Source organism: Miniopterus schreibersii (genome assembly GCF_964146895.1).
Source record: "Miniopterus schreibersii genome assembly, chromosome: 9".
In the NCBI taxonomy this organism is placed as follows: domain Eukaryota; kingdom Metazoa; phylum Chordata; class Mammalia; order Chiroptera; family Miniopteridae; genus Miniopterus; species Miniopterus schreibersii.
The window spans coordinates 32,084,010-32,103,503 of record NC_138118.1 but is presented as its reverse complement, the minus strand read 5'-3'; the positions used below and the strand labels follow the sequence as shown (position 1 = coordinate 32,103,503).

Here is a 19,494-nt window from a genome sequence, read left to right as displayed (position 1 = left end):
TTAAACCCACAATGAGGTATCACTTCACACCTATAAGAATGGCTACCATCAACAAATCAACAAACGACTTGTGCTGGAGGGGATGTGGAGAAAGGGGAATCCTAGTGCACTGCTGGTGGGAATGCATACTGGTGCAGCTACTATGGAAAACCAGTATGGAGGTTCCTCAAAAAATTAGAAATGGAGCTGCCTTTTGACCTAGCGATCCCACTTCTAAGAATATATCCTAAAAATCCTGAAACACTAATTAGAAAGAATATATTCAGCCCTATGTTCTTAGCAGCACAATTTACAATAGCTAAAATCTAGAAACAGCCCAAGTGCTCATCAGTAGATGAGTGGATTAAAAAATCTGTGGGGCATATACACCATGGAATACTACACAGCTGTAAAGAGGAAGGATCTCTTACTATTTGGGACAGTATGGAAGGACCTGTAAAATACTATGCTAAGTGATGTAAGCCAGGCTGAGATAAACAAACATCATATGATCTCACTTATTTGTGGGATCTAAAGAACTTAATAAACTGATGAACTGAAATGATTGTGACATTAAAGCATGGAACATATGGATGAATATCAGAGGGATGGAGGAGGGCAGGTATGTGGAGGGGGAGAGATTAACCAAAGAATTTATATTCATATATGCACAACCCAAGGACATGGACAGTGGTGTGGATAAGGACTGGAGAGGGCAGTGGGATGGGGTGGATTGAGTCATTGGGGAGAAAAAGAGACATCTGTAATATTTGAACAAAAATTAAAATAATAATAAATATAAGGAACTCATATAAACTTTAATTTATAAACTTCTTGGCATACAGTTGAATAGTGAAAGTCTACTTTAGTGTGTATTAATTCAGCTTATACTTCTGTGCTTAAATTTTCCTTTTATTTAAATATGTTGATTAATGATTTTCCATTCACATTTTACTCTTATTCAGATTCTTTATTCATATTTTTGATATCATAAGCATTACTTTTTAAGCCATTTTTCACACTTTTTCAAGGCACACCATCTTCAGTTCCATCCAAGTTGGTGGGCATACAATTCTATTTTTGTTAATAAATAAATTTATTTATTTATTTATTTTATTAAATTTATTGGGATAGCAATGATTAATATGAACATAAAGATTTCAGGTGTGGGTGTCTATGTTACAAGATCTGTATATTACTCTGTATACCCACCACCCAAAGTCATATCTTCTCCCATCATCATATATTAGGACCCTTTCACCCCCCACCCCCTTCCCTCTGGCAACCATCACACTACTGTTTGTGTCCACAAGTTTTAGTTTTATATCCCACATATGTGTAAAATCATATGGTTCTTAGCTTTTTCTGAATGGCTTATTTCACTTAAGTATAATATTCTCAAGGTCCATCCATGTTGTTGCAAATGGCAGTATTTCATCCTTTCTTATGGCTGAGTAGTATTCCATTGTGTACATGTACCATATCTTCTTTATCCAGTCCTCTATCGGAGGACACTGGTTGTTGCCATGTCTTGGCCACTGTGAATAATGGGGCAATGAACATAGGGATGCATATATCTTTGTGAATACATATTTTTTAGTTTTTTGAATCTCTGTGGGATGCTGTCCTGGTAAATATTTTTTTAGCTCTATACTGTGTAAATTTTAATAATTAAATTTTCATGCTTATAATAACATAATTTCCTGGGACTCAGAACTCTTAATATATCCTATAGGTATTTCTAAATGCTTATTTTTAAATTTTCAATGTGATCAAACATGATAGGTAATTGTAAATAATAAAAATTGAAAACTCAAAAATTATTTATGTTTTTGACCAATTTTACTTTTATAATTTTATCCAAGTACATATTTTGAAATAACACTGAGTTTTTCATTTTCTATATTTTAATTTTTCAATTACAGTTGACATTCAATATTATTATTATTATTTGGTTTGCTTGAGAAACCTTTTCTTTTTAAAAATATATATATTTTTCAATTACATTTGGTGTACAATAGTATATTAGTTTCAGGTATACAATCAAGTGATTAGATATATATAACTTATGAAGTGATCATTGATAAATCTAGTACCCATCTAACACCATTCATAGTCAATATTCTGTAACTACAAATTTGGAAGTTCCATTTTGATGAAATATTGTTATTTATTTATTTATTTATTTATTTATTTATTTTTAAACATATCTTTATTGATTTCAGAGAGAGGGAGGGAGAGGGATAGAGAGATAGAAACATCAATGATGAGAGAGTCATTGATCGGCTACCTCCTGCACCCCCCCGACTGGGGATCAAGCCTGCAGCCCAGGCATGTGCCCTGACTGGGAATCAAACCCCAATCACCTGGATCCTAGGTCGACGCTCAACCGCTGAGCCACACCCGGCTGGACATAAAATATTTTTAATCCCTTCACCTCTTTCACCTATCCTCCTATACACCTTCCCACTTAGCAACCCTTTAAATGTTCTCTGTATCTATGAGACTGTTTCCAGTCAGCTTGATGGCTTATTTTGTTCTTTAGATTCTAAATATAAGTGAAATTATATGGCATTTGTTTTTCTCTCTGACTATTTAACTCAGCACAGTACCTTCTAGATCCATTCATGTTGTTTCAGGTGGCAAGAGTTCATTCTTTTTTTATGCCTGAGTCATATTTTATTGTATATAAGCATCACTTCTTTTTTATTCATTCATCTATTGATAGACACTTATGTTGCTTCCATATCTTGTCTATAGTAAATAATGCTGGAATGGACATATGGATTCATAGGTCTTTTTGATTTAGTCTTTTGGTTTCTTTGGATAAATACCCAGAAATGAAATTTCTGGGTACTTTGTTGTCTCTCATTATAGCCTTTGGTTTAAAGTTCATTTTGCCTGGTGTAAGTATTGTTTCCCCTGATTTTTGTTGTTTTTGTTGTTTTATTCATTTTCATGAAATATTTTTCCATCCCTTTACTTTCAGTTTGTGTGTGTCTTTTCATCTGAAGTGAGTCTTTTGTATACAACATATATAAGAATCTTGTTTTGTTATTCATTCAGCCTCAATATGTGTTTTGATTGGAGCATTTAATCCATTTATATTTAAAGTACTTGTGGATAGATATGTATTTATTATTTCATTTTTTTATTCATATTTTTTCTCTTTTTTCCTTTTTCTTCTTGAAGAGACCCTTTAACATTTCATAAAATACTGGTTTGGGGGCAATGAACTCCTTTAGTTTTTTCTTCTCTGGGAAGCTCTTTATCTGTCCTAGGATTCTAAGTGATAGCTTTGCTGGATACAGTAATTTTGGTTGTAGGTTCCTTGCTTTCCATCCCTTTGAATATTCTTTGCCAATTCCTACTGGCCTGCAAGTTTCTGTTGAGAAATCAGCTAACAGTATTATGGAAACTCTCTTGTAGGTAACTAATTGCTTTTTACTTGCTGCTTTTAAGACTTTCCTTTTGTTTTTAATTTTCAGTATTTTAATTATGATGTGTCTTATGTGGGCCTCTTTAGATTCATCTTGTTTGGGACTCTGTGCTTTCTGGACTTTTCTTATGTTTATTTCTTTCATTAGGTAAGAAAAATTTTTCATCATTATTTTTTTCAGTAGGATTTTAATTCCTTGCTCTATCTCTTCTCCTTCTGGTGTCCCCATGATGTGAATGTTGGTACACTCTAAGAGGTTCCAGGAGGTCATTAAACTATCCTCATGTAAATTCTATTGCTTTACCATAAAATGCTTTGAAGATATCAATTAAATCCATCTGACTAATATGTCACTTAAGGCCATTGTTTCCTGGTTGATTATCTGTCTGGAAGATCTATACATTGATGTCAATGAGGTGTTAAAATCCCCTACTATGACTATATTACTGTCATTCTCTCTTTTTGTCTGTCAAGATTTGCTTTATATATTTAGGTGCTCTTATGTTGGGTGCATAAATGTTTACAAGGGTTATGTCCTCTTGTTGAGTTATCTTAATTATTATGTAGTGTCATTCTTTGTCTCTTACTATAGCCTTTTTTAAAGTCTATTTTGTCAGATATAAGCATTTCCACCCTTAGCATTTTTTTATTTCTATTTGCATAAAATATTTTTCCATCACTTTACTTTTAGTCTGTGTGTATCTTTTATCCTGAGGTGGGTCTTTTGTAAACAACATATATATGAGTCTTGTTTTCTTATCTATTTGGCTACCCTATGTCTTTTTTTTCCCCCTCTGTCTTTTGATTGGAGCATTTAGGCCATTTACATTTAAAGTAATTATTGATAGGTACACTTTTATTGTCTTTATATTCTTTATAACTATGTTTCTCACATTTTTTTCTTTTTCTTCCAGAGAAGTCTCTTTAACATTTATTTTAATACTGGTTTGGTGAAAATGAACTCCTTTAGCTTTTCCTTGTATGAGAAGTTGTTTATTTTCCTTTCAAATTTAACTGATAGCCTTGCTGGTTAAAGTAATCTTAGTTGTAGGTCTTTGCTTTTTATCACTTTGAATATTTTATGCCAATCCCTATGACCTGAATTTTTCTGTTCAGAAATAAGCCAACAGTCTTATGAGAGCTCCCTTGTAAATAACTCTCTTTATCTTGCCACTTTAGGATTTTATCTTTGTCTTTAACCTTAGAAATATTAATTATGGTGTGTCTTGGTGTGGGCTTCTTTGGGTTAATCTTGTTTAGAACTCTGTGCTTCTTGGACTTCCTTTTCCTTCACCAGGTTTGGGAACTTTTCAGTTATTATTTCTTTATATTGGTTCTTGATCCCTTGCTCTCTCTGTCTCTTCTCCTTTGGTACCCCTGTGATGCTGATGTTCTTATGCTTTATGTTGTCCCAAAGGTCCCTTAAGCTATCTTCATTTTTTAAAATTGTTTTTTTCTTTTTGCTTCTGTAATTGTGTGTTTTCTGCTACCGTGTCTTCCTAATTACTGATTCAATCCTCTGCTTTACCCAACTTATAATTTATTATTTCTATTGTATTCTTCACTTCTGACTGCTTCATTTTCAGGGTTTCTATGTCCCTTTTCATGCTGTTTAAGTTTTCACTAAGTTCATTGAGTTATCACTAAGTTAATTGAGCATCTTTATGACCATTTTTTAAACTCTATATCTAGTAAATTGTTAGCCTCTCTTTTATTTAGCTCTTTTTAGGAGATTTCCCTTATACTTTGACTTCAGTCATGTTTCTTACACTCTCTATTTGGCTGACTCTCTGTGTTTGTTGCTATGTATTAAGTAGATCTGCTCTTTTTCCAAGTCTTCTTAGGGTGGCTTTATGTAGTAGGTGTCCTATGGATTCCAGTGACCCAGTCTCAGTGACCATTTGCCCTGGGTGCTCCAGGAATGTGTCTTGTGTGGGTTATGTGAGCCCTGCTCTTATAATTGAGACTTAATTGTTACTGGCCCATTTGTGTGTAAGGAAGACCTTAGACTGGCTGGCTTTGAAGATGAATCCCAATCACAGTGTTTGTGCGGCTATGCATGTGCTGACCACTCGAAGCAAATTTTGCCTAAGCAGGGTCTGGTGCCTGCCAAGATGTTCCTTTAGATGTTCCATTTGTGAAGCTAATTGGATCCTGCTCTAATGTTGTCTGATGCTGGCCATTTGGCATGTCTTTTCTGGGGCATCTTGAGAGGGACTCTGATAAATGTCAGACACTGCCTGTAACTGGCCTTGATCAAACTGTTTAGAGATGCAAAGTGATCTAGAGCTTGTGGCTTCCTCTGCTGGGTCTGGGTATGTGTGGGAAGAACAAATCCCTGCACCAAAGCCAGCTTTCACTTGTGCAAACCTTGGGGGCTGTTCCCAAGACACCCTGAGACCGGTCTCTACCTGCCTCCATCTACTGGCTGCCTGTTAGGCAGGACAAGTAGTGTTCACCAGATTGATACATGTTCAAACTTGGTGCCAGTGCTGGGTCTGAGGCCACTCAGCAAATTTCTTAGGGTATACCTAGTCTAGCTGCTACTGGCCATGTCTCCACAGACATTTGTGGTGCGGAGTTGTCATGGGGGGGCCAGCAGAGTTTGTCAGGCCCAAACAGATTGAGATTTTACATGAGAAGGAAAGGCTCTGCACTGGTATGGCAAAGGAGGAAAAATGGCCCTTGTTTTAGAGCCACACAACTCAATGTCTCAGATTCTACTTGGAGCAAGAGCCCAGCAGGACAGGTCCACTGGGAGTCAGGAGTTTGGGGCTGCTGGTAGCCCTTAGGGTAGGGCTAGTGTATCTCTCATTCAAGGGATACAACATTGGTCAGGTTCACAAGAAAGAGGGTTGAATGTCTACCACCCCAAAGCCTCACAACTTAGCCACTGACACCCTCTGAGTCCGCCCAGAACTCCTCACCCTGGATCAGACAGGTGACTTCTTAGCAAGGCATAAGCTCTGCAGGGAGGAGCAACATGAAGTTCAGAGGGTGGAGCTATTGCTTTCCCTTAGACTGATGCCATAAGAAGGGGAGCGCTCCACTAAAAAAATATGGTGTCTGCAGTGTGGGAGATGGACTCAGCACAGGGATCCTGGTGGCTGCCCCTTCAACTCTCTCCCCAGAGCCACAAACCCCAGACTCTCCTCACACAACTCTAGTCAACTCCACCCCCTCTCTGCCAGAGTCTAGGGTGGGTGGCCGTGAATGAACTGTTCTGCACTGGCCCTTTAAGAGGGCACCTATGTCTCTCCCAGGCAGACAGAATACTCACTGCTTTTCACAACCAGATGTTATACAGGTACCTCTTCCAGGCTCTGGTTCTCTGAGCTGGGGAGCCAATGTGGGGTTGAGATCCCACACTTCTCAGGGGAAACCCCTGCAGCTGAGATATTTCTCCAAAACCTTATCTACCACTCATGGGAGTGGTGCAAGTCCTTTTCACATCTCTGCCCTTCTTACCAGTCTCTTTGTGCCTTCTTCTGTAAATCCTTAGTTATAAGATTTTTGTTCAGCTAGTATTCAGTTGGTTATTCTGGTTGATATTTCTATGTTTTAGTTGTAATTCCAGTTTGGTCCTGGGGGTGAGTGAGTGTACTGCCATCATCTTGGATCTTAGCAGTTCCATTTTTAATTTTTGAGACACCTCCATACTGTTTTCCAGTCTGGGTTCCCAGCAACAGTGCATGAATCTTCCCTTTTCTCCACATCCAAGCCAACACTTGTTTTTGGATTTATTGATAATAGCCATTCTGTGTGAGGTGGTTTTATTTTACTTTAGTTTTATTTTCCATTAATCATATGATTAGTGATGTTGAGCATCTTTTCATATGTCTGTATGTCCTCTTTGAGAAACATCTACTAAGGTCCTCTGTCAATTTTTAATTCTATTGGATATTTTTTAGTGTTCAGCTGTATGAGTTCTTTATAAATGTTGGACATTAACTCTTTATCAGATATATTGTTGGTGAATATCTTCTCTCATTCAATAGGTTTTCTCTTCATTTTGTTTATGGTTTCCTTCACTTACAAAAGCTTTTAGTTTGATGTAGTCCCATTTGTTTATTTTTGTTTGTTTGTTTACCTTACCCAAGGAGGTATATATAAAAAAATATTGCTAAAACAAATGCCAGAGATTTACTGCTTATGTTTTAATCTAAGAGTTCTATGGTTATTAGTCTCACATTTAAGTCTTTAATTCATTTTTAATTTATTCTTATATATGGTATATGGTATAACAAATATAGTTTTATTTTTTCATGTATCTTACCAATTTTCTCAACACCATTTATTAAAGAAACTGCCTTTGTTTCATTGTATATTCTTGCCTCTTTTGTCATATATTAATTGACTGTTTAACTGTGGGTTTATCTCTGGAGTCTATATTATGTTCCATTGATTTATGTGTCTGTTTTTATGACAATACCATGTGTGTTTTTTTATTTCTATAATCTTGAAGTATAGTTTAATATCAGGTAGCATGATGCCTCCAACTCCGTTCTTCTTTCTCAAGGTTGCTGTGGCTATTCATGATCTTTTGTTGTTATACATAAATTTTTGGATTACTTGTTTTAGTTCTGTGAAATATGCCATTGATATTTTCAGAGTACTGAAAGTAATCATTATGACTCCATCAATCTGAATACTATGTGCTTATTAAAATTCTGTGTTAAAAGAAAATTTAATAATTTATGGAAGTGTTCATAATATAATAGGCAAAATATTTTATAACAGAATTCTTCTTAATGTGGGAAAATATGTATATATTTGTACATTTGTATACTTGCATAGGAAAAGAAAAAACCTGAGAAAATTACCAAAATATTTTGGTGATTGCCTTTAATTTGTGATAATTTACATTATTTTCTTTTTACTATCTTATCCTTTTAATTTTTTTCTAAGTGAGACTGTGCTAATTCTATAATAAAAAAGAGCATTTTTTAAAAAGTAAAATGCTGTAGAAGTGATTTATCACTAGTATTATTTATCCATCAAAGGCTCTATCTTATTTTGCATATGAAAAAAAAATGCTATGAGTAGTTCTGTATAACTTCACAGTGTAAAGTGTTAATGACTGCTTGCTTCATTCAACTACTGAGCTAACAGATGCACAGTGCCCCAGTTTTCCATCTTATTTTGAGTAGATATAAAAGAGAGACAGAAATAAACATGATATCTGGGCCCCATAGCATTCCCTTACATTATTCATTTTATTCTGGCTCATTCTTACTGAGTGCTCTTTTTACTGGTTGTCTGCAGTCTTTTTTTGTGGACCACAACAGTCGAGCGACCACTTTCATTGACCCCCGAATCCCTCTTCAGAATGGTCGTCTTCCTAATCATCTGATGCATCGTCAACACCTCCAGAGGCTCCGAAGTTACAGTGCTGGAGAGGTAACACCATCCATTTTCCCCACCCACAGTTCACAGGTCCACCAGGCTCTGCCTTTTTTGTGTGGAGCCAGAACTATTTCTAAGTGACCGAGATCTAGGGCTGCCAGTTCTTCAAGGAGCTGAGCCATATCTATACTTCTCTGTAGAATGAATGATGACTCGAGGACACCCACTTAACTTCCTAGAACTTATTTCTGCTTTTCATTTTGTCCTACACAATCGCCTCTACCAAAAATCTGTCCAGTTTAAAGGCAGTGCCAGGAGATTTTTACACTTTTGGCTGGGGTAGTGCTTCATAAAATACTGGTCACATGTGAATTCTGAAAAGGTGATGGAACTGCTTTGCAGCATATGATTGGCTGTAAACTTCTGCCTCTCCATAGATCCTGTAGAACATTTCTGTAGTGTATACATGGAATAAAAACTGAGAAATTTAACCAGGCACAAAGAGTACTCTGTTCCCATTCTACCACATGCTGCTCTAGTTTATATATATTTTATTACCTATGGTTACCTGCTGCTGAACCATGAAAGGCTGCCACCTTTCTTAAGATTACATTCATTGCCTTTCTGAAATACTGCCTTTATATCCCATACTCTTTCCTGTCCTCTTTTCTCAAACCAAAATTCAAAATATAGTCCTTTTCTACTTTCATACAGTTTCTGAGAATATTATGAGAAAATCCATTTTTATGCCCTAACATTTTCAAAATATCTGTTCCATCTTTTTATAAAAATCACCAGGATCTCAGGAGATGAGGACACAGAAAAATTTCATATAAAACAACTTTTAAAGTTGAATTTAAGAGTGGAGTAAAAAATGACAAAAAAAGTAGAAAGAAAAGAAATATCTATTTGGCCCCCTCAGAGAGTCATTCCAAGGAGAACCGAAATGTACATACACCTCAGGAGAAACTGGGAAAATAATGATTCACTTAAAAGCCTACAGATAGCAAACACAAATTTCAAAAGAGCTTGTTGTTGGTGTATCAGCACTTGTTTTAATGAAAGCCTAATGTGCAAAAAAATTGCTTTACTACATTTCAGAGGAATCATCTGTGTACTCTGGGAGACACAACTATTTCCAAACAAAGTTACTCACATTTTAATGCCAGTGTGATAAAAGATTTTTTCTTTCATGCGGTCATCTTAGGTATCATTGTTTTAGGATACTATTGAAAACATAGATAAAATGTATATGAGACCATGCAGAGAGGAAGTATTACACATCTGCAAGTGTTATATGGATGTCAAGACCCTCCAGATACCAGACATTCAGCAGGAAACAAGTTCACAGACTATAGAAAGCTCAACTTCCCAGCTCAACATATATTGTCTCCCTGTTTGGTGGCACTTTTATAATACTTCAGAAAGTACTAAGCATCTTGTCTTGAGATGATAGTGTACAAATTCAAAATTCTGCATCAACTTGAAATATGTCATTTTAATTTATTTAAAATGTCCAAGCATTTTAACATTTTAAGACAATTTCAGTATTATTGTAAGGTAACTACATATAATAAGAAGAAACTGAGTATTGCAGACAGATTCACTGTCAATAAAATAAAAATATTTATTGCTGAAGGTAAAATGAACCCCTTGATGATATAGATCTCTTATAAGAAATTAAGCTGAAAATATATGTCCTTTCTATTGAAAGAACAAGATTAAGCTTATGAGTGCCTGTTCCAAAACATTTGTATGATTGAATAGCCCAAGCACAGTTACATTGAATATCAACATTAATGACAAAATTCCACCTGCATCAACCAAGAGAGACTAACACATAAAGATGAAAAGGCATAAAAGTGCGTCAGACATCTATATTCTTATTCATTTATCCACAATCCAACTGACTCTGCTCAACAGATTTTTAAATCCCACCCATCCCTCTGCTCATCCTCTCTCTACTTGTAGCTTTACACTGACACAAGGGGAAAGAAAGAAAAACAATAGAGAGAGAAGATGGGAAGCAGAGGATATCTGATCCAGAGGCAGAACATCAGAGAAAACAAAGACCCAGCCTCTATGAAAACAAATATCTGTTTTTTCCTACTGCAAGAGAGCACAGAGACTAAGGAATGAAAAATAGGAGGACCTTGGTATAATCAATGGACTCCTACACAAAGCTATAATATTCAACTATTATTCTTAAAGATTTATATTTTTGTTTATTATCCTCTTGGCTGCACACAAAACAGTAATTTTAATCTAATAATGTCTGTAAAACTTCCATTAATAATATAAAGTATTATTTTAAAAATAAAAAATAACTGTGTCCTATTCTAAAAAAATAGAGAGGGCAATGGAAAATGTTAATTGTGTTTGCTGTGATGTGATTTTACTCAACAAACATTGATTAAGTGCATGGCCTACTATGAGCAATGTGAAATGCAAAGAGGTATGATTCCTGCACTGGAGAGGTTTGTATTCTATTTTTAAAGCCAGAAAAATACACACAGGGTTAAGTAACAAGCAAGACTAGAATTTATTTATTTATTTATTTATTTATTTATTTATTTATTTATTTATTTTGGTATTTAAAAATTGTTTGGTTTTTTTGGTTTGGTTTGGTTTTGTTTTTAATTTTATTAGTTTAAAATATTACAGATGTCCCTTTTTCTCCCCAATGACCCGTTCCACCCCGTTCCTTCCCCCTCCCCAGTCCCTCTCTCCACCATTGTCCATGTCCTTGGGTTGTGTATATATGCAGGACGGCGGGTGGGTGGAGGGGGAGAGAGTTACCAAAGACTAGAATTTTAATGAGTATCAAGAGAGATGTTAGGACAAGTGCCATGGAGCTTCAAAAGAAGCCAAGGAAAGTTTCTTTCAAAATAAGGTACTTGGCCTAAAATTAGAAAAAATGATAAAATCTAGCTAGGTTCAAAGGAAGAGGAAGGACAATCCAACAGAGAGCACAGCATAAGAAAAGGTATAGAGACAGAATTGAGATAAGTCTGTAGAGAGGATTGAGAGAGGGTTTTAGAGAGACTACTTGTTTTTTTTCTTTTTTTATTCCTCACCCAAAGATATGTTTGTTTGTTTTTTAATTGATTTTAGAGAGAGAGGAAGGGAGAGAGAAACATCAATGTGAGAGAGAAACATCGAACAGTTGCTTCAAGTACACACCCTGAATCAAACCCACAATCTTTTGGTGTACGAGGATGATGACCCAACCAACTGAGCCACCTGCCAGGGCAAGGCTTGTTTTTTGTTTTGATTTTTGGAAAGCTTTGAAATTCACTTGGAAAAGTTTGAGCTTTTTTGAGTCTATTAAATGAATTTGAGGGGAATAATATGATAATTTTTTGTGTAAAAACATCTATATCTTATTCTAAAATAAAAATAAAAACGTAGAAGGGGCCATGGAAAATGTTAATTGTGCTTCCTGTGATGTGATTTTTCTCAACAAACATTGATTAAGTGCATGGCCTGCTATGAGCACTGTTAATAGCCATTTCTGGAAGAATAGTCATTGTATGCCAGGGGAGGGGCAGGTCACTAGGGCTCTCCTCTCTCTGTCTCTCTTTTTTATCTTTCTCTCTCACACACACCTGAGAAACTTAAGATAAAAAGTGTCAAATGCCATGGAATTCAATTAGAAGTATATTTCTGGGTTTAAATGGAAAATTCATTCTTCTAGTCATTTATGGTAGTTAGGAAAGCAAATGTTAGCATCATGTTTGCAGTGAGATCTAAATCAGTCACTCAGTTGATATCACATGTCCCTCAGGATAGGCCATTTAGTACCACTTCAGCAATGAAAGGACCCTAGTATGTAATAAATTCAAGTCAATCTTAGAATCTCAGAATCTCCTCTAATTCTGCCTGACATTGTCCCCATTACTGAAAATACCCAGGGCCTATTTGGAGGACATTTCTATCTTACCCTCCATTTTCTGGCTCTAAACTGTAAAGCATCCAGTACCACTTTGCAATCAACTCCTTTACACTTGGCAGGTGTTTCTGTGGCTCAAGAAACCCACAAACCCTACCTCTGTTCTGTTTTGTTTCTTGCATCTTACTCATAGTCAGCCTAAAGCATATTCATCAGTAAGTCATTTACCTTCAGGGTAGCTGGGCTTCACCTGGTTTCTGATGTTTTCAATCTGGCTTACTTTTGCCAGTGAGCAGGTAACCTCAAGGGGTAGGAACATTATTCCCTAAAGTGTATCTCCAACACAAGAATTTCCAGTGACAGCCAGGAATAGAAGTGAGCCTCTTCCTGTTTAAAAGTCCTATTATTTGGGGAGGGGGCAACCCATGGACAATTATACATTTTATCTTGTGATGTGACAGTAGACATCACCTGAGTTCAATGCACAACCAAGCCTTCTCAAGGTCTGCTTCCAGATCTATCTGTTTCCCCATTTCTCTTTGAAATGTATCACTTAAATAACCTTCAATTTAGTGATCTTTGAGAATTCTGTCTTTACATCATTAAAAATATTTTATACATGCATTAATACAGACTGACATAATTTCTTCCAAGGAAAAGAGCATATCTTTTCAGTCCCAGAAAGACTATAAATATTTAATAATTCATGAAGAAAAAAGAGAAATATGGAGACTCAATATTGTTTATATTAAAAATTAGCAAACCTTTCATCACTTTGCATTATAACCATTTTATAAGACTAGACATTGCTGTTGCAAAAGTACCAGTTTCTAAATTTTAGTGTATGGCTACACCAGCTGAACACAGCTGAGTGCTAAAAGTGAGAAGTCCACCAAAGTGACACAGAATTGATTTTCTTGTCCTTCAAGTAAGCCATGGGCAAAGAGAATGGCCAGGAGAGGGAAAATGATGGATCTGCATCTCTACTATTTCCAGAAGAGCAGTTCAAAGTCTGCTGCATACAGATAGTAAACTGGTAGCACATCTGTGCATGCAAAGTACATTATTTTTGTCTCTGTGGAGTGTGGAAATAGGACCAAAGGAAAACCAGCAATTACTGTATCTAATTAGGAAGTGCTAAGTAATCAGTTCTATTTGGTCATCTGCAATAATATCACATATGGCTTAGTCTTGGTCACCACTTTGGGACTTACTTGTAATTTCTGGACTTTGTAGCATAGGATCTGATCACCTCTCCTGAATTCTGTGTGAGTGAATCATATAATGGTGTGAAAGAGAGAATTTACTCTTTTTTTTGTCTGGAGCTCTAAATAAGTATAACGTCATCTTCAAAATTCTTAAATACTTTTAAAGCTTATTTGGCATACTTTACCAAAAATTATAGAATTAGTAATACTCTACACCAAATCTCATATATCTGGTGAATGTGCTCTAATATGGAAAATTATAGTGCCTCAGTTTAAATAGTTTACTCTGTAAGGGCTCCTAAGGAAAAAGGTGTATCTGAAATCATGATAGAAAACTCATTGTAATGCTCTAGAACTTAGAGGATTTATTAAATGTTTAAATTGAGTTAAAGTTAATCAACACTGCCCAGCTGGGTGTGGCTCAGTGGTTGAGCATCGACCTAGGATCCAGGCGATCCGGGTTCGATTCCCGGTCAGGGCACATGCCGGGGTTGTGGGCTTGATCAGTGACTCATCATTGATGTTTCTCTCTCTCTCCCTCTCCTTTCCTCCCTCTGAAATCAATAAAGATATATATATTTTTTTAAAGTTAATCACCACAAATACCAGTTTTAAGTTAAAAAAGTTATTTATTCCATGAAGTTTTGTCAAAATGCCCAACTGAAACCAAAATATTGGATGTAGGTTAATCGTATGGGAGCAGTAATTATGTGTGTTACAGTTAAGCATTGCTTAGAACCTTGGTTCTATCTCTTATATTGAAAATTTTGGAAAAACTTAATTTTCTCTGATCCTCAGATTCCCTGTTTGCAAACTGGGGTTAATAATGCTTATCTTGCAGAATTTTGTGAGTATATGAGATACCATATGAGGAGCAGTCAGCATAGAAAATAGAATAGCCTTGCCGGTGTGGTTCAGTGGTTGAGCACTGACCCATGAACCAAGAAGTCCTCAGTTCTATTCCCTATGAGGGCACATGCTTGAGTTGCAGGCTTAATCTCTAGTAGGGGGTGTGCAGGAGGCAACTGACCTATGATGTTTCTCTCTCATCGATGTCTCTCTCTCTATTCCTCTCCCTTCCTCTCTCTCTAAAATCAAACGTATTTTTTAAATACGTTTAAAAAGTGTGTTTTTTTTAAGTTTTTTTTTTTTTTTTAAAAAGGAAATAGAATAATAGGCATCAAAAAAGAAAGGCTAGTTGAGTGTAATAAATGCTATTTAAAAGACCAAGTATATTTCACATTCCATACTACCACTTGAATATGAGGGTTATAAACTTACCTCTACTGATAATATTTACCTAGAATTTATTTATATATCTTTAACATATTAATGAAGACATATTTCCTTTTTTGTTTATTTGTTTTTTATTCTCACCCAAGGATATTATTTCCATTGCTTTTTTAGAGAGAGGGAATGGAGAGAGGTAGAGAGAGAAACATCTATGAGAGAGACACTTTGATTGGTTGCCTCCTGCACTTGCCCTAGGGGGGCCAGGGATCAAGTCTGCAACTGAGGTACATGCCCTTGGCTGGAATCAAACCCAGGACCCTTCAGTCTATGGGCTGATGCTCTAACCACTGAGCAAAACTGACTAGGGCATGAAGACATATTTCTTAATCTATTCAGTGTATTATTTTATGGGAAAGGAGGGATTCAATTTCTTTTTAAAATTTTATTAAATTTATTGAATAGCACTGGTTAATAACATCATATATATTTCAGTTATAGAACTTTATAATATGACAGCTGTATTCTCTATTGTGTTCCAGAAGACCAGTCTTATTCTATTACCATGTATTTGAACCCACTTCCCCTCTACTAACCACCATTCTGTGCTCTGTAATCTATGAATTAGGTTTTTTTGTTTGTATATTTATGTCTGTGCATTTGTTGCTTTTTGTTTTATATCCCACATATGAATGAAATAATATTTCATTTCTTGTCCTTTTTCATCTGACTTATTTAACTTAGCATAATACCCCGTAGGTCTATCCATTGTTGTTGCAAATGGCAATATTGCATCATTTTTATGGCTGAGTAGTATAGTATTCCACTGTGTGTGTGTGTGTGTGTGTGTGTGTGTGTACTACCCTTCATCCAATCATTTATCAAAGGACACTAAGGTTTTTTCTGTCTTGGCTATTGTATATAATACTGCAATGAACATAGGATACATATATCTTTATGAACTAGTGTTTTCAAAATTTTCAGGTAGATACCCAAAAGAAGGATTGCTGGGTCATATGGTGGGTAGTTCTATTATTAATTTTTTTGAAAAAACTCCATACTGTTTTCCACAGTGGTGCACCAGTCTACATTCCCACCAGCAATGTATGAGGGTTTCTCTTTCTCCACAAACTCTTCAACACTTGTTATTTCTTTTCTTGTTGATAGTAGCCATTGTTACAGGTGTGAGATGGTATTTTATGCTGGTTTTTATTTGCATTTCCCTTATAAGTAGTGAGGTTGAGCATCATTTTATCTGTTCGCTATCAGTATGTCTTCCTTGACAAAATGTCCATTCAGGTCATTTCTTTTGAATTTTGCTTCTTGTTGTTGACTTACATGAGTTCTTTATATACTATTTTGGATATTCACTTCTTGTCAGAGGTATCATTTGCAAATATGTTCTCCCATTTAGTTGGTTGCATTTTTGTTTTGTTGATGGTTTATTTTGCTATACAGAAGCATTTTAGTTTGATGCAGTCCCATTCATTTACTTTTTATTTTACTTTCCTTGTCTTTAGGATCAAGTTCACATAAAAAACCCTCTGAAAACAAGGTTCATAGATTTAGTGCCTATGTTTTCTTCAATGTATTTTATTGTTTCCAGTATAAATATTTAAGTCTTTAATACGTTTTGAGTTCATTTGTGTGTGTGGTGTCATATAGCAGTTTAGATTTAATCTTTTGCATGTGTCTTTCCAGTTTTCCCAATACCATTTATTGAAAAGACTCTCATTTTTCCATTGTATGTTTTTGGCTTCTTTGTTGAAAAATAGTTGCCATATATGTGTGGCCTTTATTTTATATATTTTTCCATTTTTATTGAATTTATTGGGGTGACATTGGTTTGCAAAACCATGAAAATTTACAACTCAATAAAATCCTTTCAATCCATGAACATGAAATATCTTTCCATTTCTTTGTGTCTTCTTTAATTTCTTTCAACAATGGCTTGTACTTTTTAGTGTAAAAGTGCTTTACCTCCTTTGTTAGCTTTATTCCTAGGTATTTTATTTTTTCATTGCAATTGTAAATGGGATTGTTTTCTTTATTTCTCTTTCTGATAATTTGTTGTCAGTATTTAGAAACTCAACACCTTTTGTATATTTCTTTTGTATCCTTCAAATTTACTGTATTTGTTTATTGCTTCTAATTGTCTTTTGGTGGAGTCTTTATGGATTTCACATCATCTGCAAATAGGGACAGCTTTACTTTTTCATTCCAAATTTGGATGCCTTTTTTTCTTGCCTGATTGCTCTGGCTAGGACTTCCAGTACTATGTTAAATAACAGTGGTGAGAGTGGGTATCTTTGTCTTGTTCCTTATCTTAGCAAAAAAGCCTTCAATTTTTCATCATTCAATATAATACCATCTGAGGGTTTGGCATAGATGGTATTTACTATGGTACTTTTCTTCTTTACCCATTTTAGGAATTATTTTAATCAGAAATGGATGTTGTATCTTGTCAAATGCTTTTTCTGCTATTAATATGATTATATAATTCTTTCTATTTTATTTTGTTAATGTGTCGTATCACATTGGTCAATGCATATATTGAACCATCCTTGCATCCCTGGAATGAACACTATTTGATTGTGATGTATTATTCTTTTATTTTTAAGTTCTTTATCTTTATTGTTGAAAATATTACAGATGTCCCCTTTTTATCCCCATTGAATTGATCCCCTCCATCCCGCATCCATCCCACCCCCAGGCTTTCCCCATACCAATGCCTGTGTCCATGGGTTATGTTTATGAAAATATAAGTTCCTTGATTTAAGGTACTTTGTATTTGATTTGATGGCATTTTGTTTAAGAATTTTGGCCCCAAGTTCATCAAAGATATTGATCTGTAATCCTCTATTTTTGTGTGTGTTATCCTTGCCTGGTTTTGGTATCAGTAATAGTTCTTTCAGAAAATAACCCCTCAGATTCACCGCTGGTTAGTCTGTTCAGACCCCTCCACTGGTCTGGATTTCTGCTGAGTGGCCCCTCCCACAGACACCGATCTGGGTGAGTTTACCAGGCTGATGTCCTAACCAAGCACTAGCTTTTTGGGTGGGATAAGGTGATCTGAGTCCTCCCCCACTCCCCTGTTTGACTGAATTACCACTGAATTACCACTGTCTGATGCTATGTGGGCTCCCCTTCCCTTCTCTGTTGCTCTTGTTTGGTAATCTCTGGTGCCAAAAACACTTCCAGGGGGCAGGAGCTTTGCTGCCGCACCTTCCCTCCAGCTATTTGGCTCACCCACTCTGCATCTTCTTCTGTCCTTTCTCCATGCTCCCCACTCACAGTATTTCTGATCAGCTTTTGTCAACTGATTTTTCAAGTTGAATGTTCTGTGGAATAGTCTGGTCTGGTGTTGGGAGCAAGTGCAGGGCAGTTCCTCAGACTGCAGCCATTTTTTATCCCCACCCCTTACTGGTTTTATATCTTAGGTGATGTCAGGGTCTTTTACCCACCATTTTTGAAAAATTGGTATTAAAAGACCATCTGAAATTGATGACACTTCCAGTGTTAATAATTTTTATTTATTTATTTATTTATTTATTTATTTATTTATTTATTATTTTTAATTTATAGAGGTGACACTGCTTAACAAAATTGTATGGGTTTCAGGTGTATAAATTTACAACACATCATCTGTACATTGTATTATTCACCACCTAAGTCAAGTGTCTGTCAATCACCGTTTATTCCCCAAAACCCTCCTCCACCTCCCCCACCTACCCCTGGTAATCATCACACTGTTGTTCCTGTCCATGAGTTTTTTCTTTTTTTTTCCTTTTTTTCTCAATCCCTCCACTCCCACATCCAACTCACCACCACACACCAGCTGCCAACCTGCCCTCTATGAGTCTATCTCTAGTTTGCTTGTTAGTTCATTTTTTTAAATTTCACACATGAGCGAGATAATACAGTACTTGTCATTCTCTGACTAATTTTACTTAGCATATGTTCTCCAGGTTCATCCATGCTGTCACAAAGGATAGAAGTTCCTTTTCATGACTGAGTGGCATCCCTTATGTAAATGTACTACAGCTTTATTATCCACTCATGTACTAATGGACGTTTGGGATGCTTCCAGATCTTGGCTACTGTAAATAATGCTGCAATTAACATAGGGTGCATACATTCTTTCAAATTTTTACTTCAAGTTTCTTTGGATATATTCCCAGAATTGGAATAGCTGGGCCGTAAGGCAGTTCCACTTTTCATTTTTTAAGGTAACCCCATACTGCTTTCCACGGCGGCTGCACCAATCAGCATTCACCCACAGTGAACTAGGGTTTCCTTTTCTCCATATCCTTGCCAGCACTTGTTCTTTGTTGATTTTTTTGATGGCCATTCTGACAGTTGTTAGATGATATCTCATTGTGGTTTTAATTTGCATTTCT

At 35.8% G+C, this 19,494-nt stretch overlaps 1 protein-coding gene across 6 annotated transcripts in view; it reads left to right on the top strand.

Annotated features, from left to right (window-relative positions):
* Positions 1-19,494, top strand: part of HECW1 (HECT, C2 and WW domain containing E3 ubiquitin protein ligase 1) — a 584,554-nt gene that overhangs the window by 482,617 nt on the left and 82,443 nt on the right. For all 6 annotated transcript variants that reach the window (XM_081147958.1, XM_081147956.1, XM_081147957.1 and 3 more), the window contains one exon: positions 8,684-8,818. In XM_081147958.1, the coding sequence (XP_081004084.1) occupies positions 8,684-8,818 (135 nt within the window). The remainder of the gene's footprint in view (positions 1-8,683; positions 8,819-19,494) is intronic.